This window comes from Bidens hawaiensis, unplaced genomic scaffold (assembly GCF_021521415.1).
Source record: "Bidens hawaiensis isolate Kalapana, Puna unplaced genomic scaffold, B.hawaiensis_p1.1 tig00000820_1, whole genome shotgun sequence".
In the NCBI taxonomy this organism is placed as follows: Eukaryota; Viridiplantae; Streptophyta; class Magnoliopsida; order Asterales; family Asteraceae; genus Bidens; species Bidens hawaiensis.
Window position 1 is genome coordinate 1,773,221 of NW_027491048.1, and position 27,513 is coordinate 1,800,733.

A 27,513-nucleotide genomic window follows, 5' to 3' on the forward strand; every position below is an offset into this window, starting at 1 on the left:
CTCTTTGAATATTTTTATGTTAGTTTGGTTAGTTAGTTATTTTGTTAATGTGGATAATGAAGATGGTATGATGGTGATCCTTTTTTTTGTTTGAACTGTTAACTTATATTAAAAAACAAAAACAAAATATTATGGTGATACTGATGGTGACAACTCTTATTTGGCTAATTTTAAATGTTTGTGTTTATGTTGTAATAAAAAGAATATGAAATTTTTCATTTTTACAAATAGATAATCACACATCATTTTCTTTATGAAAGTATATTTACGCTTCATATAATTGTGTTCAATAACTTAAAAATGTATATAATCCCTAGCATGTTTGGTTTGGGTAACATGTGGAATATCCAGTTCCTCGTGTATTGTAATAAAAAACAAAAGCCAAGCTAACACCTATTATAATACGATCGAAACCAGCAATAAAACCAAATATATTCTTCGGAAAACTAAACACACAAATGAGGCAAGCCAAGTTTGTAAGCGAAAAAATTATACAATTACAAAATATTCTATCTAACAAAATCCATGAAACCTAGAAATCACACATTATCATTTATCAATCATGATATACGAACAAACGAACTAAAAATGCTCACACATACAATACAATCAAAGCTCTGATAAAATTGCAGGGATGTAATGTGACAACTCAGCAGTAAGCGACTGAAAACCATTGACCAGTTGTGTGTGAAAATCTTGATCTTCCTCACCAATAAGCCTAAAATGCACTCGTATCGCACGCTTACAGACAGCCATGAATTCAAGTAAAGCAGCAATCAGTTGCTGCAATTCTTGTGACCTAAGTCGCGTTGCAGGCTCCCCTGATAAGAAAGCTGTGCACACACTAAGTACTCCACTGTTAACCTACACACACATAAATTAGTAGTTAATTAGCATTAGCTACAGGTGGCAATTTTGAATGGGTCAAGTAGGTTAGATGAGCTGAAAGTAGACTCACTTGAACTGCAACCGAACCCTGAAGTATCCTTTGTAAACTCTGGAGACGCGGAAGCTGATCACCATCCGAGCTACGTGGCTCTTCGAGTTCATTTCTTAATGCAGCAGTTCGGGTTTCAATCATACCAATAGCATTCTCCACAGGTGAAAACTCAAGTGATTCAGTTTTAATTACCAAAAGCCGGTTGACTAAAGCAGGAAATGAACCCTCTGTTTGAACCACGGTTCGTCTTTTCCATTGGTCTTCCAACCCACCTTGAGTTTTTCCATTTTTGGTAAAAGGAGTATCAAACAAGAACCGATCGAAAACACGGGCCTGAACCGAACCAGTAGAAAGAGAGAATATCCTCTCCCTTCTACTTCCAAGATCCTCATCTTCCATTACCGGATCAACGGCTGTGATTTGCAGATAGCAGACACCAGGTTGTAACTCTTCAGCTTTTACTTGTCGGGAGTCGGGAATTATATGTAACGTGTGATTACCGTCCTTTCTTAATTCATATATATGACTTAGTTTTTCCATTATGTCACCTAATCTTACATCACGAGGCTCTCGGTATACATATTCCTTTTTATCGAGTTTTCCAAACTTTTCACCGTAAAATCCAACACGATAATATGTGGCGTCTATGAATGGAATCGGGCTTGATTCTTGTTCCAAGATTGACTCATAAACGTTGGTTAGCATACTGTGGCATTTAGCTAGTAGTCCATAAGATCTTCTGCTTTTGTAAACTGGAATCACGAGTTCTAAAATGGACCCACAAAAATGATGTAACTCGGCTTGAGAGAACAGCTTATTTGTCAGCTGTAAATATTTTACAGCTGAATCAACGGTCAGTTTTGAAGCACCGTATCCTTCAACTTCTGCTGCTGAGGTTTCAGATGTGATCTCAGTGCTGACCATAGGACATATCTTGCGCAGTGCGGTTACATGACTATTGCTCCAGACTCCATCATTTCTGCTCACAAGAGCCTGCAAAAGAAAGATTTATACTAAATAACTTACTTAAAAAGATACGATATTAGCTTTTTTACTTTTTTGGGTGCTATTGACCTGCATTACAACACCAGCAACAGCAACAGCACACTGTGCAGCTTCAGCCCATGATTGCATCTCTTGATGTGCATCACATAAATGAAGTAACCACATTATATGAAGATCTGGCACTGGAGCAAACGCCATTGCAAGTTTATAAAAACTTTCTGCTGCAGCGTATCTATCTGTGTTCGTAAGTGATCCCTGCATAATCAACCAAGTAATAAGAAATGTATCTTGAATCGACTTGTTTGTAAGAAATAATGTTTAGAATCTTGAGAATTACCAAAAGTGCATGTTCCAGGCTGGCATTAAGAGCCAGAAGAAGACTATTGGATAAAAATTTGACTTCTGGCCATGACCAATGACTTTCTGTTGACCCTTCTGGAATGTCAACGAGTGTAGTTTCTGGAAGGCCGCATTCCTTTAATAAATTTTGACTTTTGCTTTCGTCGGCCATTTCTTCTAGTGATTTTCTAAGACGACGTGCTTCGCCACTCTCTTCAAGCGTTCCGTCTGACTTCATTTGAGTTACTTGGACATCTGACATAAGTTCTGATAATGTAATTGTAAGCATGGCCCTTAATCTTGCTGTTTGTGTAGAGTGAGAGAACGAGCTCTGCCAAAAGAAAGCATGAAATAAAGATTAAATAACAATTAATGATTAATAAAGTAACAAAACAAACAGTGTATGCATACCCTAACAAGGATCTGCAAACCAACCACAGCCCTTTTCCTGATATTTTCATTACGAAAAACAGCAAGTCTAAGAAGATGGAAAGCAATTTGCTTTAAGAAACGGTCATTTTCCCTTGCCATTAATGTTGACCCGTGAAGCTGAAACACACTGTTGAATACTGGAAATAGTGATTTCCAGAATGCCAATGATTGACTGCGTGAGAATATACTGGTAAATATGGATGTAATGCAATCCAATTTCCCATAATCGGTTGCGATATCATGTGATGCAGAAGCTTTAGAAAACTTCTCGGTTATTTCCAGGATTTGAAGACTGATAGCAGCACTAAGGTTTTCTTCCCAAAGTTCCTGAAACAAAATAATACCATTATTTATCACCTATAAATGACATAAGTTTTATCATAATTCCAGAATAAGTGAAGTTAAGATAACATACAAGTTTTTGCCTTAAAACTGGATGTAGAGATTCCCTGAGTGCTAGGCTTGAAGCTCCAATTCTAGAAGATTGTGCTTGAGCAAGAGCTTCTCTTAAGGAAAATGGTTGGCTAGGGGAGCTTAGCTGGGAGTTTGCCCTCTGCCATAAGTACCCATTCTCAGAGGCACCTTGCGGCTGAGTTAATGTCAACAATTAAAAACATAATAACCACAATGATCAATACTATATTACGACTATTTATTGCAACATTAAATCTCAATAACCAGATTTAAAGGTCAAAAAGTCCATATTTGATAAGTCAGTCTCATACGTGGCTACAATAAGAGTGATTACTTAAAGGTCAAATAAATTAACTGCTTTTGACAATTTAAAGGTCAAATACTCAAGTTTGATCATACTGTCTTATTAATTTTTGGGGATAATTTAAAGGTTAGTCTCATACATTTTATAAAAATGCTCGATTTGGAAATTTTACCTATTAATTTATGGGAATAATGCATGTAGAAGCCACCCAAGCATTCAACTTTTTTCATGAACTCCACCCAATAGATTAAAACTATTTCATAGGCCACCAAAGTATGTAATCTTGGTTTCATTTATACCAAATCAGGTCAAAAACATGCTCAAATATTGTAAAATGACAAAAAAAAAAAAAAAAAAAAAACTCCCAAGGCTTTTTACATCAAATTGCGCTTCTTGATGATTAAAAACAGGGGACTTGTCTCTTTCCATAACTTTTAAAAGCTTTTTCGCCGTTAGGCATGTTCTTGACTTAATTTGGTATATGTGGCCATGTGGGTGGCCATCACATACATTATTGATAAACGAGAATTTACCAAGCACTCAAAAAATGATTATACAAATATAAAAACAATATAACAATATATACCCGAACTTCCTGACGAGATGCCTCAGATAGATACTGATTAATGGCAGGAGAAAGCCTGTCGGAGTACTTGGGAGACATAGGTGCATCAGCAACTGGGCTCCTAGAACTGGCGCCTATAAGCATGCTATCAACACTTTTTTTGTGCTGCATTTGTGTGACAAAATTCCTTTAGAAAAGTAACAAACAACAAGACACAGTATAACATATCTCAAAAGTATAAATATCAATCAATAAAATACAACTATTCCCCTTAGATAAGTTTTGGTAGTGAAGACTAACCTCAAAAAGAACTAAGCAGTCCTCAAGTAGCTTGAAAAACAGTCTTGTACGAGCAACATTCTGCTGCCAAGCCTCATCCAAATTTCTTAATATTTGCAAAACTACAATCAACACTTCACGTTTTTCAACAGCGCTCAGATTATAAAATACTGGCATTTCATCAAGTATCTGCACATGAGAGGAAATAAAATTGCTTAATAAATCTTCACGACTTCACCTTATGCATCTCGCTTACACTTTAGCTTATGAAGCGACAAGACATTAATGACATATATGCACGCATGCTATTTAATTTGCCATAAAAAAAGAATTATATTAATTACCTGGCCCACAAGTGGAAAATATAATTGAGCAATATACAATTTATCCTCTGGCTTCTGGTAACGGGAATCAAATTCATGCTTGCATAAGAGGACTACCAAAATCCTAGCTGCCTAGAAACAGAAAAACGCAAAACAATGAGGGACAACACTGGTTTATTGGAAAGGATATGTTTATAAAAAGATTTGACTATTATTATACTCACTTTTGCTCGTTGAGATAAATCATCATGATCCCAAGTAAGAAAAAGTTCTTGAATTAACACAGATGAAAGGTAGTTCCTGTAATGGAAAGCAAATGTTATGTCCCATTGGAACAGAGATATTTTACAATATCAACAAAAATTATATATATACCGATCAGAAGGATCCCGTCCAGGCATTTCAACAAATAGATCATGATCACAGATTATTTGTAAAAAGGTAAGCTTGCAATCATGCAACACTGATTGACAAACACCAGAGAACTTATCCAAGTACAAGGATACCTGCAATGAGAAAACTCAATATATATACTTAATTGTTTAAATTGTAATAAACTTATAATATAACAACAGATACTTAAACTATGGCTAATTAAGATGTATGAAGGTACTAACCAATTCAAAAACTTGGCGAGGCTCAATGGTTGACAAAAGATCATAACAAAAGAAAGCCAAACTGCTGTTTAAACGTTTTGCTAAACTTAACCCTCGTTTACATCGTTCATGCACTTCTGTTAAAAGGCAGTCATATAATTGCATGATGCACCTAAATACACTCTCTTTCAACTGCATTGGTGGGATATCTTCACCTGCAGCACACATCAATGAGAGTATGTTTCAACTGATTATGGAGCCGATTTTCATATTAGCATTTTATTTTTTATAGAATATTACCAAGAGGCAGATTTTGATACATCAGTCGGGTCTGCTCTAGGGCCATTGACTTTACAATTAATTCAAGGAAAAACCAAGCCATGGACAATACATCATCATATACTGGTCCAACCCGGTAGCCTTTGGCCTGCAATGTAAATAGATACATATATAAATAAAAGATCCTTGGCTCCAAAAAACCCATGATAATCAATAAACAAACACGATATTTACCTTGCTACGAGCCAGACTTCCCCACACAGTTGACAAACCAGGATATACTGGAGCTTGTCGACCACCAAAATCATTAAAAGCATAATCCACATAGTTTACCAGAAAGATATTTCTTTCAGCTTCATCAACCGACTCTTGCTGTACTCTACAAAAAACAAGATATGCAGCATTTTAAGTTAATAAAAGACAAAACATCACAATCATGTAAGATAATTCAGAATTACATACCGTGTCAAAATATTAACCATTGCTCTGAAAGCAGCAACCTGTGAGAATACAAATAATAGACCTAGATCAAATACCGACGGTAAACATGATTTCACTCTGTTATGATGATTATATATGCAAAGGAGAAACCAAGAGCCAGAAATTGGTGATGAATTCATTAATATATTAGGAAAAAGTAAATTGGCTAACCTGAAGAGTTTCTCCACCATTGCCAATAAGATGGAGAAGCATATTTAATATTGGGTGAAGAAACTGCAGCAGAGCAGTTGAATCAACATTTTTCAAACTGTTGATTGCCTGAAAAAGAGTTACAAATTTACAATGGATGTTAGATTTTAAATAGTCAACTTACAATAGAATACTGCAACATACAAAATCTCATTTAGCATGCATACACATAGAAGAATTAACATTCTTTCAACACAAAACATGTTTTACTTTTTAACACAGCTTACTGTTGATTTTACTAAACATTATTTGATCAAGAAAACTAAAGAGTTGTATTAAGGTTACAAATTTTAATTGTACAATAACCACTATGGACTTACAGTAAAGTAAGTAACAGACATGATAACTTTACAGCTAACCATCTGACCAATTACGTTACCGACAGCTGAACTGGTAAGTAATGAAAACACTTAGAAGAGGAAAACTACTATAACTAACTCAACATCCAATATTTTCAACATTTACATGACAGTTCATGTTCCGAACATAAATCTACAGAGAAAGTTTCAAGCCCAAAGGGAACACAAATGTTCTGCATTTCATTTTTCACTTAATTTTATGTTGAAACACTGAATCAGCTTTTACTCTAATGATACCAATTGATGTCATTTTATCGTACATAAAAGTTAAGAATGAGAGCATAATTAATCAGATTGCTTGCACTTTTGTAGGTATTCCCTAGATTGAGGTATTCCCTAGATTGTTTTGATAGTAAACTGGTATATCCATAGAAGAAGAATTCTTTCTTCTGCGGTCTGAATGATGAAATAGATGTAATAATGAACAAAAAAATAATACATTTATATTGGACTAATAATCTAATAAAGGCCCTTGATTATACACACAGGATTAGAAGTGGCAGTTTCAACCGATTTACTTGTGACAGGGTCGATTTGGGCTATTCGCTTTTATCTCTTAGGCCCAACGAGTAAATCATATGAAAACAGCAGGTCAAATGAGTCAAATGCTGCCTAAGGTGTGCTTTTATTGCATAAATACAGATAAGTCAAGGTTTAAAACTCCTTGATGTAATATTACCTTATTTCAGTTGGTAGCAAGAACAGAAATACATAATTGATATATTATATTAAAAAATAAAAAAGAATAAAGACTACCTCAAGGAGTTCAGAACCCCAAGGTGGGCTTGTACGAAGAGTGTGTCTGTCATATTCAAGAAAAAAATCTCTAATGCGCTCGTTGATAGGGTACAATGATGAACAAAGTCGTAAACGTAAGCGGAAAACACTTTTCCCATCTTCCAAGTAATCCAGCCTCTCCTATAAAAGGTAGAGGATAAACTCTAAATAATAATGATAAAAAAATGTACAAAATATTACATACAGAAGGTAGTCTACCTTGCTACTGTCTTGAAGATAGTGTGGAACTAGCTCTTTCATGATTGGTAGAGTAATGTCAGATCTTAACCTAGGCAAAAAAGTAAGTATGGTCAAGTTGCCTTAAAGTTTTACAAGTAATAGGATAAATAATCTTGTTACTGTAATAACATAAAATTATAAACAACGAAACACGTACTGAGCATGTGTTGATAATGGAAGAGCTGCATATCCAATAACTACTGGTTTAGGAGCTTCCAACTTTGTTTGAAGGTCTATATGGAAAAAGGTGAACAGAAGGTGATGTTGTGGGGTCCAGATAGGAGGAAGTGAAACTTTCATTTCATCATGGTAGCAAGCCACTCTACTTCCAGGGGCAACTTGTGTGTGGGCCCATTTTTGTAGGGATGCACCTGGCTCCCTTGAATACATTGCCTGATTAAAGTAAACCAAATTTCAATTTTGTTTACAATATTTAAAGAAAAAATAGTTATAATTTGTAAAATATGCTAAAATACCACCAACCTCTAGTGGCTGTTTTCTGATATCAGCATCATCCTTTCTGAGTTCAGTTCTTATAAATAAATTCCTTTTTCGGCTTAAACTGACAGTCAATGGGTAGACATAAAGAAAATGGAAAAGCTGTAAAAAGGGCTCGTTTCTTATCATTGTGCGGAAGTCAAAAGCTTGAACCTGTAAACCCAAACAAAATTCAATTATAAACTCGTGTAGAACAAAAACGTTTGTGGTACAATAAACTAAAAACGCAGCATTAAAAATCGCCATGCGATGAAAGGTTCCTGTTAGTGAGTCTCGTAAAGTAAAGGACTGAATGGTACAGTGATAAACATAAAACAACATAACTGAATGAAATCGTGTTTACACAAAAAAATAAATCAAACTTACATCATTAATACTCCCATCTGCAGCTGATCCGTTTAAAGGCTGTTCTTTATGCCTATTTGAGTGAATATTTCTCCACTCACCGATGGTGGAATCAGTCAGTTGATCCCCATGGTCATGTTCATTGGTTATACTGCCATCTGAGGCATTGTCATATTCAGTGTTAGCAGCTTGAATCTTCTCTATTTCCAACCGTAACACACCTTTCACAGGCTTATGAACCTTCCGTTTGGGGTCCTGAAAAGAATCAGTTATGAAGATGTATTTTTATAAACCAAATTGTTGCACAGCACATTGGCCATATGTATCCTTAAAGTAATTTATAAAAACAATGTTTTACATAGTTCTGGATGTCCCGATCGCTAAACCCTCCAAGTAAATAATAAAAGAACATTGAAAATCATTCAAAATTAGAAGTTTACAAACAAAAACAATTTTAGAAACTATGCACGCTAATAACGGGGATTCACATTTTACTAATAACGGCAAGTAACAGTAAACTTGTAAGTTAATTGGTTTTCAGATGTCATCTCAGTGTCACGTCAGAAAACGTGAACATAGTCAACTACACACACGTCAACTACCACACGACCAGGTAATCAGGTCAGATTACCCTAAATCAAATTTGGAAAGTTTCTTACATCAATTAGAAAAATAAAGTATGTTGCCTCTCATTTCTGATCTGGAAATCCGTTTAATTTGCTCTAGTATCAAACATAAAAGTAAAAGTTTTTAATTTCACATAAATTATGTCAAGTGTACCTGAAGTGAATCTTCGGTATAGCTCTCTTTGACTTTATTTAGATTTGACACTTCAACCACAATAGAATTTCCACTTGAGTAACCCATTTGTCCATCTAATGAGACCTTTGAAATTGGCTCAGAAACACCCTCCTGCAAACTAGCTCCTGATAAACTATGAGCAAGTGGGCTGCTAGGGGAAGCAGAACCACCAGTAACTGAACTAATGTTGGTTTCAAATAATGGAATAACCGCCCAAGAAAACGACTCTCTGTAAGGCATCATCCTAGACCAAACTTGTAGTTTCTGCTTTTCTCTCTCAGTCAAATGAACCTATTTTATAATTGTAATATCAGTAGCAGTTTTAATTATGTTTATCAATCATAAGACATGGCTATTAATGTTGTTAATAGTTAATACATACCGGTTCTTTGCGTGAATAAACAGATGGAGTTACTCCACCTTCTTCAGTGGCACACTTTTCCAATTGTATAAGCAGGCAAACAGATGATGATGGGGCGTCTAAATGAAAAACTCCACGGGATTCAGATGAACTGCCAGCCTGGAAAGGTTGTTAAAACAATAGCAAATATTTCAGTTCTTGGTATGATTGTCAGCTATAAGCATATATAAACTAAAATGCTATTGGTGCTTACATCCTGCATTTCAGATGGAAGAATACGAAAAATGAAGTCCTCTGACAGCTTTTCTCTTTTATCTTTATTATACAACGATATGGTACCATAAAACGGCTCTGCAAGAGAGAATTTGCTGATATCAGATTTTACAATGAAATACAAATTGGAAGAATCGGTGATGAATATGATGGTTATGATCTCACCAACTAATCCAGCTTGAAATGTCAGGGAAAGAACTTTTACAGAAATCTTCAACCCACTACAGATATGAAATACAAATTAAGGAAAAGATAAACAAACAAACAACAGGAGGAATAATAAAACTTCAATTTGGGTACGTAATTAGAAAAATGTTAAACCTTGGAGACTGGGGCATATTAGATTCTGGAATTCTTTGTCCAAATATCATTGACCTCTCATTTTCCCAGTCAAATACAGGTTCATAAGCAGGCAGAGGGGATTCTCCAAAGTGCTGCATAAAAAATAAAAAATCAATCAGCAAAGTTATCCTAATTTCTAAATATGCATGCAGTTATAAATTAAAAAAATGGGAAAATAACCTCTGTAAGTTGTCGACCAGAGGTACTAGGTAGATCATCATCACTGTTGTCATCAATCTTATCTTGCCTAGCATTAGCAAGATGCATTTCTGCAGAGTTCAAAAGCAAGAATTAGGTAGACATGGATTATAAAAACAATATTTCCTTTGCATTACATATTATACTCTATTCATACGCTTTTTTAACAATTTTAAAACAAAAGTAATTTCAAGTTTAAATGAATAGTTTTTTTCATATTTTAATGCATTACCTGTTTCGATATCAGTATCAGGCCCTTCAAATATTTGGTTCTTAAAGGATATACTGCCAACACTTTCATAGTGCCCATACTTGTTTTCATCCTTTATCCAATCACTTTGGTAGCACTGAACAAGTTCATTTAGATGTGGCAACTGCTCTAGATTTTCATCAAGCTGCAAATAATCATGTTTTCTATGAATTTTTCCATTATGAAGTGCAGGGCTTTGTATGGCATGGTAACAAATTTTAATTGTTGAGCTTCACTTAGAAACACAAGTCACCTTAACATCCTTCAGTATGAATATATACACAAGATTCATAACCACATCTTACCAGTGAGTCAATATTCAAATTTGCAGCAACAGGCTGGCGAGGTTTTCTTCTAAAACAATGGCCATTAGAAGACATGTTCTCTGGCCTGAAATGAGAACATACTCACAAAAAAATATATATAGTTAAAAAAATCACACGGTTATTCTTATTTGTTATGATTTTGCACTGAAAAAAACAAAAATTTAATAAAACTTAGAAAAGCACAAAATTCCCATGACAAACTCCACATAATGGATGCATAACATGATAATGAAAGCAAAAAATTGTACAAGGGGAGAGAGGGGGTGCGTATCTCCATAACAGTTCTCTCACCAAAACAGAGTTTAAACACATAATTAGAAATTACTATTATATCAAATATAATGAGGAACTACATCTATATACAGTACTTCAAAGCCAAAACCTACCAAACAAAAACGCTATCTCACTTAAATTCTACCAATCGAGACATCATTATATAAGAAAACAGAAATGATTTCCTGCAAGATGCAGTTTCCATGTTTTTATTTCTTATATGTACTCTATTAATAACACCATAGCTGTAATCATACTTCATTTTCGGTATAGTTGGTCTAGAATTAAAGCCATAAGCATAGTTAGACTCAGTAGGCACCAACAATATCCATGAACACCATTTTAAACAAGTTCAAGAATCTGAGCATCTATTCTCCAGTGAATTGCACCTCATTCAATAAAACTATGAAAGTGATACATATATTCATCAATTTCAGAGTAATTCAACAAAGGTAACAAGTCGCTGTACTTAACTACTTATACATGTCTAAATCCTTCAGCCATCCAAAACCCTAAACCGCATAAAACATAATCTCAACTTAATCAACTACTTAGTGATCACCTAAACAACAAATTAGTTAACAAATCATCAATATCCCCAACCAAATTCACAGTAAACCTAATGAATCCATCCAGGTTAAAAAAAATCATTTAACCACAACAAGCAGCAGAAACTAGGTCAAGTATCAGTCTAACACCGTCAATTACATCACCATTTCAAGTTTTCAACCCCTTCCATTCAAATTCTTCCCTAAAAAACGCATAAAACCTAATCTCAACTTAATGCAACTACTTAATCATCACCTAAACAACAAATTAGTTAACAAATCATCAATATCCCCAATCAAATTAACACTAAACCTAACAAACCCATCCAGATTAGAAAAACATTCATTTAACCACAACAAGCAGAAACTCGGTCAAGTATCAGTCTAACACCGTCAATTACATCACCATTTCATGTTTTCAACCCCTTCCATTCAAATTCTTCCCTAAAAAACGCATAAAACCTTAATCTCAATTTAATGCAACTACTTAATTATCACATAAACAAAAAACTAGTTAACTAATCATCAATATCCCTAATCAAATTACACAATTCATCCAGAAAATTCACAGTAAACCTAACAAAGGCATCCAGATTAGAAAAAAATTCATTTAACCACAACAAGCAGCAGAAACTAGCTCAAATATCAGTCTAACACCGTCAATTACACCAAATACACACCAATTCCACCTCAGCATTCAAATTCTTCACAAATTAGGTAACAAGCAGTTGCACTAATACATATCTAAATCCATCAGCCATCTAAAACCCTAAAAACCGCACAAAACCTAATCTCAAGTCTCAACTTAAAAAACTAAAATGGTTGGATATTAACTGATAACAGTTACAATTGATTTTCAGTTTCAGTCTCAACTTAATGCAACTACTTATTCATCACCTAAACAACAAACTAGTTACCAAATCATCAATAGCTAGCCCCAATCAAATTCACCTCAAACCTAACGAATCCATCCAGATTAGACACATACAATTAACCACAACAAGCAGCGAAAACAAGGTCAAATATCAGTCAATTACACCCAATACACACCATTTCCACCCTCAGCATTCAAATTCTTCACAAATTAGGCAACAAGCAGATGTACTTATACATATCTAATTCCTTCAGCCATCCAAAACCCTAAAAACCACATAAAACCTAATCTCAACTCAATGCAACCACTAATCCATCACCTAAACAACAAATTACTTAACAAACCATCAATATCCCCAATCAAATTACAGTATTCATCCAACAAATTCACAGTAAACCTAACAAATCCATCCAGACTACAAACACATTCAATTAACCACAACAAGCAGCAAAAACTAGGTCAAGTATCAGTCAATTGCATCGAATACACACCATTTCATTCAAATTCATCACAAATTAGGGTTTCAACGTGACACTGGATCTGACTAGCTGAGCTTCATTCAATTAATGCTAAATGCAGCTATCGTATACTGTATTATGAATCATAAAGATATGAAAGTAGAGCTTACTAACCTGATAACAGGCACACAGCTTCTGCAAATCGAAGCGTGTGTTCCAAGTGTTCAGATCTAGAAAGCAGAAAGCAGTTGAAAGTGTATTATTAATTAATAAAAGGTAGTAAAATAGTATGAGCAAGAGGAGTAGAGATTAATGGCAGGTGGAAAGTAGACGGAGGGAGGATGCTTAAAGCTTCATCATGCCATGGTTGTCATTGAGAGTGGAGTTAGGTAACTAATGTGTATATCTAATCTGTTAATCTGTATCTATATGTATCTATCTATCTATCGTATTCACTTCACCTATTGTAGACTTGTTTGTTTGTTTCAGGTGTCAAAACGCTGTCGTCTTGGTCAGAATTGACTAATTGGGAACAAATATTTCCTTTCCTTTCATTTCTTTTGGATAAAAGTGGTGGTGCTTTTTATTTGTGGTTGTTGGATTAAAAAGATTAATATTATTATTAAATCATTAAATTAAGAAATATTGAATTTTAATATAACCATATGTTTTTGTAGTGGGCTGATAATAATCTTATATGATAATATTTTTGCTGCTAGTCTTAGCTTTTACACTGTTTTTCATCGTTGGACCTCCTTTAAGAAAACTTAACGGACTCCGTTAAGTTTTATCTGAATTTCAAACTGATGTTTTAGGGTTTTTGATCGGAAGCATGATACGAGTCGATTGATGTAAACTTAACTTGAAACGGTGCTCCAAACGATGATCGGTTTGATTAGTTGAAAAAGATGTATCACATAACTATCTTAATTGCTTGTTGGAGAATTTGGGAAGTGATAAACGAAAAGGTGTTTGATGAAAAAGTGGTTAAAGTGAAAGATATTATTGGAGATAAAAAAAACACTAAGTTTCCTATGATTCAAGAATAGGTCTAAGTATAGATCAATAGCTTGGTCGAATTGATGTAATTTTGTTTTCATGTTATTTGTTTTTGAGTAAAGTGTCATTTTCGTCATTGTGGTTTGGTATAATGCGAATTTAGTCTAAAAAGTTTATTTTTTGCATATTGACCCTCCACGTTTCTTATTTCTTGCCAATTACATCCAAATCACTAACTCCGTTGAATTTAATCGTTAAGTCAGGGGTAGACATGTCTTTTCACCATTTCTTTATTATAATACTTATTTTAGTTAACTGCGGTTTGTCCCTCTACTTTGTCCAAATCTGCAGTTTTAGTCCGGTAGTTTCAAATTTGCAATTTATTCCCTATGGTTTCATTTCACTTGCAATTAAACCCGAATTCCCTAATATTGTTAAGTCTGGTCATTAAACCCATCAGTATGCCCTTCACGTGAGGGGCAGTTTTGTTCCTTGTTTTCCCTTTTTTTCCCCAAATACACCACAGCCCGTCACATGAGGGGCTTGCGAATTAGGATTGTAGTTTATTTAGTAAGGGAAACGACAAAACCGGTCGTCATGTGAGAGTCGCAAATGGATTAACGACCAAAATTAACGAGGTTAGTAAATTCGGGTTTAGTTGCAAGTGAAATGAAACTACAAGTACGCAAATTGCAAACTCGAAACTATTGGACTAAAACCGCAGATTTGGACAAACCACAATGACGAAAATCGCAGTTCACTAAAATAAGTATTATAATAAAGAAATAGTGAAAATACATGTCTACCCCTGACTTAACAATTAAATTTAACGGAGTTAGTGATTTGGATGTAATTGGCAAGAACTGGGAAATGTGGAGGGTCCTTATGCAAAAAATAAACTTTTTGAACTAAATTCGCATTATTTGCTAAACCACAAGGACGAAAATAGTACTTTACTCTTTGTTTTTCTAGTGACCGCTCTCTGAGTTGTGGAGGTAGCTTATTTTGGTGTTTTGTTGGCGTTTTTTATTTATAAAAGTTTATAATCGGGGGGAGGGGGGAATAACAAACAACCCTTGTTCTTTAATATTGTATTTTTTTTTTCTTTTATAACTGCTCAAAGCAATTACTTCATTCAATATGCTTTTAACCAAACTTAAGATAATCACAAGTGATCTATAAAAGTACTTTTTATATAAGTGACAATGTTGAATATATGAATCATGAATGGTTTTGGTGTGAGTGGTTGAAGAAAATATATTAATACTAATCACATAGTAATGATGTAGATTGCTGAATATACGAATGATATGGTAAATTTGTGCTATAATTTATAAACCTTTTACCTGATCTCACAACTTCAACTAGAGTATTGATCAAGTTATACTTATTGCCGGTTTGAATTACCTCTTAATAATTTATGTGCAATTTTTATTTTTTAAGCATATGTGCAGGCATTAGAGTTCTCAAATGGTTAGGTTGGGACGCTTACGATCATGCAAAATGAGTTCAAGTTAAAACCATTTCAAAAACTTGTTAAAGAGGAGTCGGTGGTTCAGCTGACGTGCTAATTCCTTTTTAGTTTCATAAACCAAAATTACAAGAGAAAAATTGCATACACATGTAATAGTGTAGAAGATGGTTCAATACAAAACCATTTTAAGCATTGGTTATAGTATATTGCCCTACTATACAATTTTATGATTATAAAATATAACTTATTAATAGAAATAATAAGTTATAGCATTAGAACTAGTAAAAGCAAATATAGAACAGTCAACCATGCATGAACCTGCAAAACCAACACACATAGAAACATTGTGATTATGTTAGGTATAACTTTGACCAACATTACATAGAAATGCACAATATTAAGACCACAATTCCGTCACTCATGCATTATTTTCATCAATTTATGATGAATTTGACTTGACTTTTCTTATTAACTTAACCAGCATTACATAGAAAACATTATTTCGCATTGAAAAAAACTGTCGGTTTTGTTAAACCAACGTATATGTAAATTGTAAATTACATTTTCTGTGATATGGAACTTACTTCATCAAGTTTGTGACAAATTTTACCGCATTGAACGCCTAGTGTCAGGTTTTGTCACCGCTTCCAGGATTCTAAACATCCATCGGTCAAGCATTCCTGTCAAAATAATACCAAGAATAATAATTACTGTCTTAAAAAAATTTAACATTTTTTTTATTTTGGTTTATAAATAAAAACCTAGCAAAAGAATTAAGACAAACCTGTTAAAGCAAATGTACCACCTAACACTGCGCATAACCGAGTTATGAAGTGAAGAAAACTTCGTCGTTCTTCTCTGATGGTAACAGTAATTGGCGAAAGATCATATAAAAAGTAAACCGCTGAATCATATTAAAAAAAATATTACTTAGTACATACCTCACATAATTTTAGCATGAAGCAAGCAATAATATATTTAAGACACAAACCTGGCCATGTTCTGTCATATTCGTTCATCGGGGAAAAATACTCAGTAACTGAAAACTGATTGGTAGGTAAGACTTCTTTCGATAAGTATTTATACTCGGTTGGAACAATCTACAATAACCGTAAAAGAATAGAATGTTATGAGAGTTTACTTTCACAGTTTCACTTTTAACTGTCAAATGATTAAAACCTTTATGTAATATTTGAATGTTCCACTGGCAGTATGAAGAATTCGGTCAGTTCCATCAAGAGGATTATGAAGCCCGGGATACTTAGGGCCAAAAGATAAATCATGAATAGTATGACTGACATTAACATGTGTAGCTCCTTCAAAAATCTGCAAAAAAAAAGGTAAATAACTAAATAATGATTTGTAAAGTAGACGAAATGTCACGTTTTACTTACCATTTGTGCGATAAAAATGTTCAAACCGTGAACCGAAACATGAAAGTTTCCAGCAACTCTTTGAACATCCAACACACCATAAACCTAAATCAGTTAAGGATAAAACAATGACTATCCGATAATTATTCAAAATACCATGTTTTTACATTTTACCATAAGAATTTTTGTATCAATAATGATTATGAAAGTGTATATTACATACCCGACACCCTTCTCCATCAGTTAATGCTTGCTTGACAGTCTTAACCATATTTTCCGCCTTGTCATCGTATGCATCCTTAAGCGTTTGGTGTGGATCGTGATGCGTCTCGTTATCTGGTCAAACTAACATGTAAGAACCGAACCATGCGTATGCGCATCATATATATTCCACAAGCATATGCATATTATGATAATGATATTAAAAGCCATGAAATAAAATAAGTATCGCATATTCACAGTTAAACAAGCAGTAATAATTACCATGCCCGTGACTATGAGATGTATGCCCGCTTTCTACTAGATCAGATAGATACTCGGTCCCAATGATCACCCCGTCACTACTTAACCGAAGCTGCAGTAACTCTTATAACCGTTAAAGGAACAATAATGCATCAAAAACATGTTAAACTGTAACAACATAACATACTCCATACCTTCCATATATTAGTATCTAAATCCACTTCATGCTTGCCAGACATATCAATAGCATCTACACTTAAAACTGACCAAACAACGGAATTATAACTATTTGAAACGAAACATAATGACTGCATATTTGACTACCTGGACAGGGTAAAGATGGGAATGATATATTTATATGGATTGGTAGTGTTTCGCCTCGTTTCAGGTCAACGGACATCTGCCAACATGTTAATGTTTAAAATTCATAAAGCACATGCTCTAATGAATTCAAACTTGTGACGACAAAGTACAAACCTCGTGAACTTCGTATGTAGAAATGTAGTATGTTAACTCATGCAAGAATAATGTTGCCATTATGATCAAACCTATAATTGAAACTAGACCAAAAAAGAGGGTAAGAGATTAACAAATACTCCAGATAATGTACACTGTAGGGGCGTTCATAAAACCGAAAACATCAAACCGAAACAAAAACTGATGGATTGGTTTTATGTTTTTATAAAAACCGAACTTACGGTTCGATTATTATTTTGCATGTTATAAAAACCGAACCAAACTTATAAATTTTCATTTTTTTTTATTTTAAGTGATTTAAAAGAAATTAATAAATACTTTAGCTCAAATGTATAATAATCAGTTTAACATAGGGATGACGACGGGTACCGATCCCGATTCTCTTAAAAACTTGGTACAGGTACCGTAGACAAAAACTCGGTAAATACCAGTACCATTTGCTCATCCCTTTAACAAAATGATTTAGGCCCAAATCCATTATTTTGGGCCAAATTTCTTTTCGGCCCAAAATGTTCAAGCTTAAATGGCAAGACCAAAAAAAACCGAAAGGTTTTACCAAATTCAAAAACCAAAGTTTCAGTTTTTGGTTCGGCTCTAGCCCCAAACCGACCCAAACCAAACGATGCACACCCTTAGGGCAAGTGTAATGGGCGATATTTCAAGGCGAAAGGGGCGATTTTGTGATGGAACACCGCTCCCCCCCCCCCGGACACACGCACACACACACATATATATGTGTGTAACACCGCGTCTTTCACCCTGTAAGTTTAAAGCCTAAATATACTAACTTAGAAAGTATAGGGACCAAAAGTGTAAATTCTGAAAATCTTCTCCCACCGCGGTACGCGACGGGGTAACAATCAACCCATCGCGTAGCGAGATGGGCTTGCTGAGTCAGTGGACACGTGTCCAACAACGTGTCAACATGTGGCACAATATGACAGGCCACGTGTCACCACCGCATAAGGCGGCGTAATATTGTGGCGCCGCGGTACGCGACGGGTCCCAAGGAACCCATCGCGTACCGCGATGGGGTCCTGAATTCGCCTATAAAAGGGGGTGACGGGCATGAGCTCCATTCATCCCAAACACACCTTCATTTACACACACTTAGCCTCGAAAGGCGTGCCCCGTTGCCGTAACAAGCCGACGTGTTGTTTTCTCGTATTTCGTGCAAGAAACGAAGTTATAATCAAGTAGCAATCACTTAAGCGAGTAGATCAAGATCCTGCCTTTTTCTTATTATCAATCTAACCATCCGAATTAAGGTAGGAGTTATGTTTAAGTTATTTGAATTATAGTTTCGACTATCAATCGAGGCTATGGTCTTTAACCTTGATCGTATTTTACAAACAAACATTCACAATCATGTTTTCATAAACGTTACTTCATGATGAAGTAATACTAAACGAAAGATATATTTTGACGGGCATGTAGTAACTGGAAGGGGGATATCGCTAGTAGTAAGTTTATTGCCTAAGGAAAAGTAATTCGTATAAATCCGAATCAACCGAGGGACCCGTTTACTTACCTGGAGAAACTTACCAACGTGATAGAACCTATTAGGCCAAAGCATGCTATATCAAACGTCACATAAAACCAGTGTTTTCATTCACAATCAAAGATAAACGATTTCAATGTTAAGCTTACAATCATAGCTTAACATCATTCAAAACATTCATACAAACCTATTTATGTATAGGTTAATATCATTCACAATCAATCAATCGATCAGTCAAGGTTTTCAACACCGACGGTACAGGTGAATACGTCAACCTTTTCAATCAGTCAAAACACATTTATACTCAACGAGACGAACGGGTGTTTGTCTTAACGAGTCAATCAATGTCTATATGAGATCATGCAATCTCTAAAACGTTATAATACAAAGCAGAGAATAAAATAAACTCAGACCGAATACGCATGTGTCTGGATCCAAACATAACTGTTAAAGCTCAATCAATCAATCAATCAAAGGCAATGAAGCCGCGAGCTTAAACGGTCATGACCAGTTCTCAGTTTAGGGCCGTTTGGCTCGGGGAATACCGTTGTGTGTGTAGGGCAGTGGTACATATACCGGAAGTAGAAATGCTTTCGCTGAGATTGTCAAGAAAACTACATTTGTATTGTAATTGTCATTCAAAACGTTTTATTGAGTCATAAGTGTTCACCAGCATATAGCTGACGTATTTTTCCAACCCATTGCAGGTAATTAAGCATAAGTAGCATTAACAAGTATTGGAGTCTCAATGAAGATAGAAGCGCGTACAAGATGGCTCCGTTTTTTATAATTAAAAACCCTTGTAATATGAAACATATATTTTGTAAACTAATAATCGGGTGTTTAATTCCCGAGTAAATTTTCAATGTAAATTAATATTCAAACCTAAAGTCTTCCGCTTAAATCAACCCATAAACTCTGATATATTTACAAAACAGGTACCAACTTGTGGTCACACGCCTAGGCCCTAAGTCGGGGTGTGACAATGTGTGTGTGTATAAGGCTACAACACCACTACACCCCTAAAACAAAAACTCATCATTTGCTGACTGGGCGCCACATCGCTCAATTTTGTAGCCCTCCACTACACATAGTCGGCCTTGGCGAGTGATCAAGAGAATATTGTTCATGCAAATTTGACAACATTCTTTACAATTACACCTCTCACTAATACAAATTCATATACAGATCAAGAGAATATTATTGTAAAAAAAAAACATACCAACAGCACCAGATTGTGTTTTCTGTAACAAATGATCTTCTGCACGTGGGAACGCATCCAGATTCCTTATAACTTGTTTCACTCCCATAATGTATTTATTCTTTTACAAACTAAATCACCTGCATTTTTCAAAACAATTTATGAAACAATTTTTTTTATTTTTATTTAATTAAATTGAAAACAGAATGTATCAATTAAGTTTAAAGGGCGTTGCTATTATGGACGTAATCGTGACGTATAATTATTTATTTAATATTATTATTATAAATATAATCAAACCGTACAGTGATTCGTAAGAGGACGATGAGTTGTGAGATGCGTCATTGGTTTGGCTATAAAGTACAACCACCGTGGGTCGTGGGTCGGGTTAAAAGAGAGTTTACCATTTCATTAACGGGTAACGGGTATTGGATTTTAATAATTCGAACTTTCACTTGTTAGTCATGAAGAATTTGGCTCAAAGGGTTTTTCATTAAAAAGCAAATCGTATAATATAAAAAATGGAGGAATAAAAAAGCAAAGGTACATCAATATGGAAAACCCATTAAACTAGGAACTAATTGTGAATCTCGTGTTTTACGTGACGAAGAGTAAAAAAGGAAACAAAATCATGCAATCCAATACTCCCCCTCAAGATGGAGCATGTAAATTTCGCATGCCCATCTTGACGAGTAAAGGTTCAAGTTGTCGGGATCCCAAAGCTTTGGTGAAGAGGTCGGCTATCTGCATCTTCGTGCTAATGCAAAGGGGTTCTATTTCTTGAGATTCGACCCGTTTTTTGACGAAGTAACAGTCCATCTCTACATGATTTGTTCGCTCATGGAAAACCGGGTTATTCGCGATGTGTCGTGCCGCTTGGTTGTCGCAATAAAGTGGTGTCGGTCCAATTTGTTCAGCATCGAGACCCTTTAGGAGCCACCGCATCCATAAAATCTCACTAGTAGTGGTTGCCATGGCCCGGTATTCAGCTTCGGCTGAGGACCGAGAAACAACAGATTGTTTCTTGGATTTCCAAGAAACGGGAGCTCCCCCAATAGTAGAAGGTATCCTGTTCGTGATCTTCTTGTGAAGGGGCACCCTAACCCGTCGGCATCACAATACGTGACCAAGTTCCCCCCCCCCCCCCCCCCGTCTTTAGGAAAGAAAACCCCTTGCCCCGGTGTTGCCTTTAAATAACGTAGTACCCTCATGACGGCATCCAAATGGCTTTGGTGAGGGTCAGACACAAATTGGCTTAGGACGTTTACCGGGTACGTGATATCCGGTCTCGTGGCTTGGAGATAAAGCAACCTCCCTACTAACCGTCTATACATGTTGGCATCCACACGAACATCTTCATCATCAACTTTAAGTTTTAGATTTTGTTCCATCGGGAACAAGCTCGGTTTACACCCTAGCATCCCGCTATCTTCCAGAATGTCTAGAGTGTATTTTCGCTGGCTGAGTACTAACCCGTCTTTCGTTCGAGAAGCCTCGATTCCGAGAAAGTATTTAAGGGGGGCAAGGTCTTTAATGTTGAATCTCCTATCAAGATGGATTTTTGTCTCTTGTATTTTCTCTTTGTTGTTTCCTACTATGATAACATCATCGACGTATATGAGAGCACCAACAAACACATTCCCTCTCTTGTAAGTGAAAAGTGAGTGATCAGCAAAAGATTGTTTAAAACCAAGTTCGGGCAAAACTGATGTAAATTTTTGGTACCAATTTCTCGAAGCTTGCTTTAAACCATATAACGACTTCCTTAACCTACACACTTTCGTTCGTCCCCCTTTATCAAAACCCTGTGGGATTTTCATATAAACTTCTTCATGTAAGTCCCCATGCAAGAATGCATTATTCACATCTAGTTGATGAATAATCCACTCTTTCTTAACGGCAATAGCAAGTAGACTTCTAACTATGACCAATTTAGCCACTGGTGCAAACGTGTCATGATAATCGACACCTTCCATTTGTGTGAATCTGATGTGGTCTAAAGTATACATATTATTATATAAATATTTCCTACACTTTTAATATTTTTGAGCCAGTTTTATTTAATATTACTCATATTTTTCTCATATTTAAAGTTTAAAGTTTTCAAGAGACAACGAGTTAAATTGAAGTATTTTTCTAGACTCGAGAGAAATAAAAAAATTATACATATATATAATAGTTATATTATTGTTCACCGATTATGAACTTAAAAATTCACATTTTGAAAGTATGTATTGTTAAGTGAATTGGTGATTTGTAATTTTTTTTTATAATAAAATATAATATATATTCCAACGTATGTTTTAATATGTACAGTAACTTCTTGAAGATTTTGATGGTAATTGTTGGGCCCACAAGAATCTAAAGAAAATATGGTCAATTAAGCCCGCTTTATGGGTCAAGAAGCCGATTCTACCCTTGTTGGATTGAGGCCTTTTTGAATTAATTCTTTTTAGAGGAACCCTATTATTATATATTGTTAAAGACAAAACAACAAGGGGGATCTGCCCACTATTGGGGTTGGCGGCAATGTTGGGACAAAACAGAAAATAAGAAAAATAAAATTGAAGCTAGTTGGCGAGCACGTCTCAAATCTCACGGAAGGAATTAAAAAGCAGGCAAGAAGACAGGTGAATTAATTTAAGCTCACAGGCTAGTAGCTCAATCATATTTAATTCTTTTTACGATGAACCGCAATATATATTTTATGTTTGCTTCATTCGTAATTATGATTTGGTAAACTTTATACTGTCTGAGTTTGGATGAATACTTTTTAGACTCGTTTTATTTTTAGTCTTGGATTATTATTGATTGGTTCATGTTTTGGTAAAGTTTTTATTGTATTTGGTTGTGATGCATATGCGTATTTAGTATTAATTTATTATCAATTTTTGTTCCATATGCGTCTTTGTGAATGTCTTTCATGTATGGATGCATATTAGGTTGTTTACCGTGTGTTTACAACTAGTTTATGGTAATCAATAGGAGCGGTAATTGAAAGTTTAGAGATACCTTTTATTCTGTCACTTGAGAGACCGAGAGGTAATTAAGTGTCGTCTGTTTTGGTCTTTTGCGGGTTTGGGTAGTGATTGCACGGGAGTGAGTTACCCTAGATTCCTTTAGATTCTTACAGATCCGAATTATAACCGAATTTAATAAGAATACCTCTTTACGCCTTAGGGTGTTTTGTGATTAGAGAGACCGGGAGGTGATCCGAACCTTTAAACCGTTGAGTTTACATGATATTTAGGGTTCTTAGGTATTGTTGGTGAGACCGGGAGGTGATCTAGCGTACTTTAGTTATTCCTTATGTGTCATATTTTTAGAATACGGTACCAATCATAAATCCAATTACGAGAGTTTACGAGTTGACTAGTAGGATTCATTACCTAGGTAGTTGTTTGCCCTATTTGAGTTTTACCCCTATTTGTTCGTGTCTAGTTTTAGAGTAAGTTTTATTTACTTTATATTTAATAATTAAAAAACACAAAAATCAATTAAATCAATTTATTTAAGTAATTAGTCATAGTCTAGTTTAAGTGTCACCAGTGTCCTTTGGGTTCGATATCCGGACTTCATTAGGCTTTACTACAGTTGATAGGTACACTTGCCTGTCTAGTGGTCTAGCATTAGGATAGTCTAGATTTATAAATTTAAAACTAGAGTGTCTAAGTTAGGTTAGTATTTTTACAGACCGCGTTTTACACACCAGAATCCCTTCACCACAAGCCTTGCTTTGTACCTCTCTATTTCACCATTTGGTTTGTATTTTATCTTATTGAGCCATTTTGAGTCTGTGGTTCTTTTTCCATCCGGCAAATCTTCTATAGTCCAAGTGCCATTTCTTCAAGTGCGTTTATCTCCATTTGCATTGCATCCCTCCAATTTTGAACTTGCACGGCTTCCTTAAAATTTTTTGGCTCGTCATTGGAAGTGATGGCCACTAAAAAGGCTTTGTGTGAATCCGAAAATTTTTCATAAGAAACAAAATTCGATAAGGGATATACCGTTGAGGATTATTGATCGGAAGAAGGTAAAGCATGATCAATGGATGGAGGAAGGTTGACAATGAAATCGTTCAATCGCTTAGGCTGAGTTCTGACCCTTTGCAGTTTGTCTAATTGCGGCCCAACATTGCTTTCTTCTTCTTGTATAGAGTGCTCAGTTTGATTGGTTTGTTGTGGGTGACCATCAGGCCCATCATCTAGTGTAGCAGCCTCATTATCTTGGGCCCCATTTTCATTATCAAGTTGAATGTTACCTTCTAGATCTTTTAGGATAGGCCTATTTGTACACACATCCTCTGTGTTAGGACCATCTGTTTGGTTTGGTGTGGCTTTATCATTTCCCTCATAATACCAAGGTGGGAAATCAAAGAGCCTTTTATTTTCTTGTTTATCAATGGTGTCCAAGTTTCGATAGGGAAAATTGCTTTCCACAGATCTCACGTCTCTTGACACCACCATTTTGTTATGAACCACATCATATAATTTGTATCCCTTTGTCCCCGGTGGGTAGCCCAAAAACACACTGGGTTTCCCCCTCCATTCGAACTTGTCTCCTTTTGTGTCGGTGTTTCGAAAGTAGGCAAGGCACCCAAAAACTTTCATATGTTCATACTCAGGTTTTTGTTCAAAAGGAATCTCAAAAGGGGTTTTATTGTCAATAGTTTTTGATGGGAGACGGTTGATTATATAGGCAGCTGTCATGACGCATTTGCCCCAAAACCTTTTTGGCAAGTTTGCCTCAAATCTAAGGGCGCGTGCAGTCTCGAGTAGGTGCCTGTGCTTGCGTTCCACAATGCCATTTTGTTGTGGCGTGTGGGGGCAGGTAGTCTCAAGGATTATGCCTTGCTCGGCATAGAAATCATTCATCCGGTTTGAAACAAATTCTCCCCCGTTGTCGCATCGGATTCTTTTTATCATTTTTCCAAATTGCGTCTTGACCAGTTTGTGAAAATACATTAGGCGCTCGCCCGCCTCAGACTTGTGCTTTAGGAGAAAAACCCAAACGGATCGACTATAGTCGTCCACGATTGTCAAAAAATAGTTTGCCCCGGAGAACGAGGGCGTTATGTACCTTCCCCATATGTCGCAATGCAACAAATCAAAACACTCTTTACTTCTAATAGAACTTATTGGAAAAGGTAATCGAGTGTGTTTGGCCTTTGCACATGAATCACAGTTTATGGTTTTAAAAGAAGCATTCTCAACAAAATCAAAACAAGATAGCTTATCATTAGAAGTATGGCCTAACCTCTTGTGCCATACCTCCACTGAAGCCATCGTAGCTCTTCTTTTATTTTCCACCATCTCAATCCAATATAGGCCACGTTTGCACTTACCCATTCCAATTAATTCCCTTGAATGTAAGTCCTGCATGAAGCAAAATTTGGGAAGAAAGTCACCGAACATTGATGATCTTTTGATAAGCGACTTACGGATAAAAGATTGCACCTAAACTTTGGAACATGCAAAACTCCTTTAATAGTGGTTCCGTTGGGCAGATGACAATTTCCTTTACCTACGACAGGTATGGAATCACCATTTGGTATCATGACAGAAGGTTCATAAGTTGATACCATTTTGTTTTCAAGCCATTCGGCTCGACGTGTTATGTGTTCGGTACAACCGGAATCCATTATCCAGCCATTATCCTCTCTATCCTTACACGCCATGCTGGCTTCTGGAAGTGCCTCGTCCTTTGACGAGCTTTTCTTTGCAATCCAGTCTAAGAGAGTACAATATTGTTCAGAATTCAAACCTGATATAGGGATTGATTTTGGGTCGATATCACCGTATACGGAAGCGTGAATGCAGCATGAAGAGTTGGTGTCAGCACAGCTTTCTTCGATCTTCTTTATGGATGATCGTTCATCTCCCATGACTGCCAATCAGAGTGGGATGGTCGGTTCTAGGGTTTTTTTTTGTCGAGCGGTTTAGAGACCCGCTCTGATACCATGAAGAATTTGGCTCAGAGGGTTTTTCATTAAAAAGCAAATCGTATAATACAAAAAATGGAGGAATAAAAAAGCAAAAGTACATCAATATGGAAAACCCATTAAACTGGGAACTAATTGTGGATCTCGTGTTTTACGTGACGTAGAGTAAAAAAGGAAACAAAATCATGCAATCCAATAAGTCAGAATTCCAACTCGGGAAATGAATATGGATAGTCTTTTGATGACGTGAAAATACGTATGTAATTGTCGGGGGGAAATGCGTTCACGATTGAGATTAATGTCGGACAATAAGTGAAAGTTGAAATTGTTTAACTTCAATAACCCGATTGTTAAGTCTTTTAAATTTATCCTAAAATTTATGTTTGAGTTTTATTAATTTTTTCTTACGTCCATGCTTGATGTATTGAGATACCGTTTTTAAAATTTTGAAGGTATGAACAACGCTGTGGCATAATCTTTTTTTTTAGATACAGAGATGGAGATTTATATGAAAATGAAAAAGTATAAGAAAATCTCAAGAAATTTGGAAACGAAGACTCTGATCATGGCGTGAGCCGCACAAGGCTCAAATCCAAAAGGGGCCCATATTTACACAACAGCAGTTGATAATTCAGATAAAAAAACATATATAAGGCCTGACCCAAAGAAGTTGAAACTAATAAAATAAGTTCATATAAAACCGATGGAGATCCGATTCATAAAGAAAATCAAATCTCAAAATTGTCCATGTAGTCACACGTTATATTGAAGTTTGTTTCATTTTATATGTTTTATTTTAGTTTCTTTGTTTTAAATTTCATCCACGTTTAATTCCTTTATTGTATTAGTTAACTTAATGGGAGTTATGGGTAGTTTATTATTTGAAATGGAAACAAGATTTTTTTTTTCTTATTATCCTTTGAAATCGAAGCAAACTTTGATTTCGTGAAAGACCGATTACCATGTATTGTTTTGAAGGATGAACTTATTTGATTA

The 27,513-nt window shown here is 35.4% G+C and overlaps 2 protein-coding genes across 2 annotated transcripts; both read right to left on the reverse strand.

The window, feature by feature from the left end:
• Positions 1-420: 420 nt before the first annotated feature.
• Positions 421-13,498, reverse strand: LOC143542204 (guanine nucleotide exchange factor SPIKE 1-like). The gene is made up of 30 exons (XM_077034849.1): positions 13,264-13,498; positions 10,916-11,000; positions 10,593-10,755; positions 10,343-10,431; positions 10,142-10,254; positions 9,986-10,041; positions 9,801-9,898; positions 9,569-9,706; positions 9,166-9,477; positions 8,407-8,640; positions 8,026-8,193; positions 7,700-7,935; positions 7,522-7,591; positions 7,282-7,443; positions 6,128-6,235; positions 5,939-5,976; positions 5,711-5,855; positions 5,498-5,624; positions 5,219-5,412; positions 4,977-5,107; positions 4,826-4,901; positions 4,623-4,733; positions 4,300-4,467; positions 4,021-4,164; positions 3,132-3,305; positions 2,696-3,043; positions 2,283-2,615; positions 2,015-2,200; positions 959-1,933; positions 421-864 (listed from the first exon to the last, which is right to left on the reverse strand). The coding sequence occupies exons 2-30, from the start codon at positions 10,988-10,990 to the stop codon at positions 610-612; spliced, it is 5,427 nt and encodes a 1,808-aa protein (XP_076890964.1). The 5' UTR covers positions 10,991-11,000; positions 13,264-13,498; the 3' UTR covers positions 421-609.
• A 2,581-nt stretch (positions 13,499-16,079) lies between these two features.
• Positions 16,080-20,689, reverse strand: LOC143542306 (uncharacterized). The gene is made up of 11 exons (XM_077034923.1): positions 20,598-20,689; positions 17,875-17,957; positions 17,722-17,797; positions 17,592-17,659; positions 17,419-17,509; positions 17,159-17,271; positions 16,957-17,040; positions 16,742-16,888; positions 16,554-16,662; positions 16,347-16,466; positions 16,080-16,242 (listed from the first exon to the last, which is right to left on the reverse strand). Exons 1-11 carry the CDS (start codon positions 20,683-20,685, stop codon positions 16,169-16,171), a joined length of 1,053 nt encoding a protein of 350 aa, XP_076891038.1. The 5' UTR covers positions 20,686-20,689; the 3' UTR covers positions 16,080-16,168.
• Positions 20,690-27,513: the final 6,824 nt, after the last annotated feature.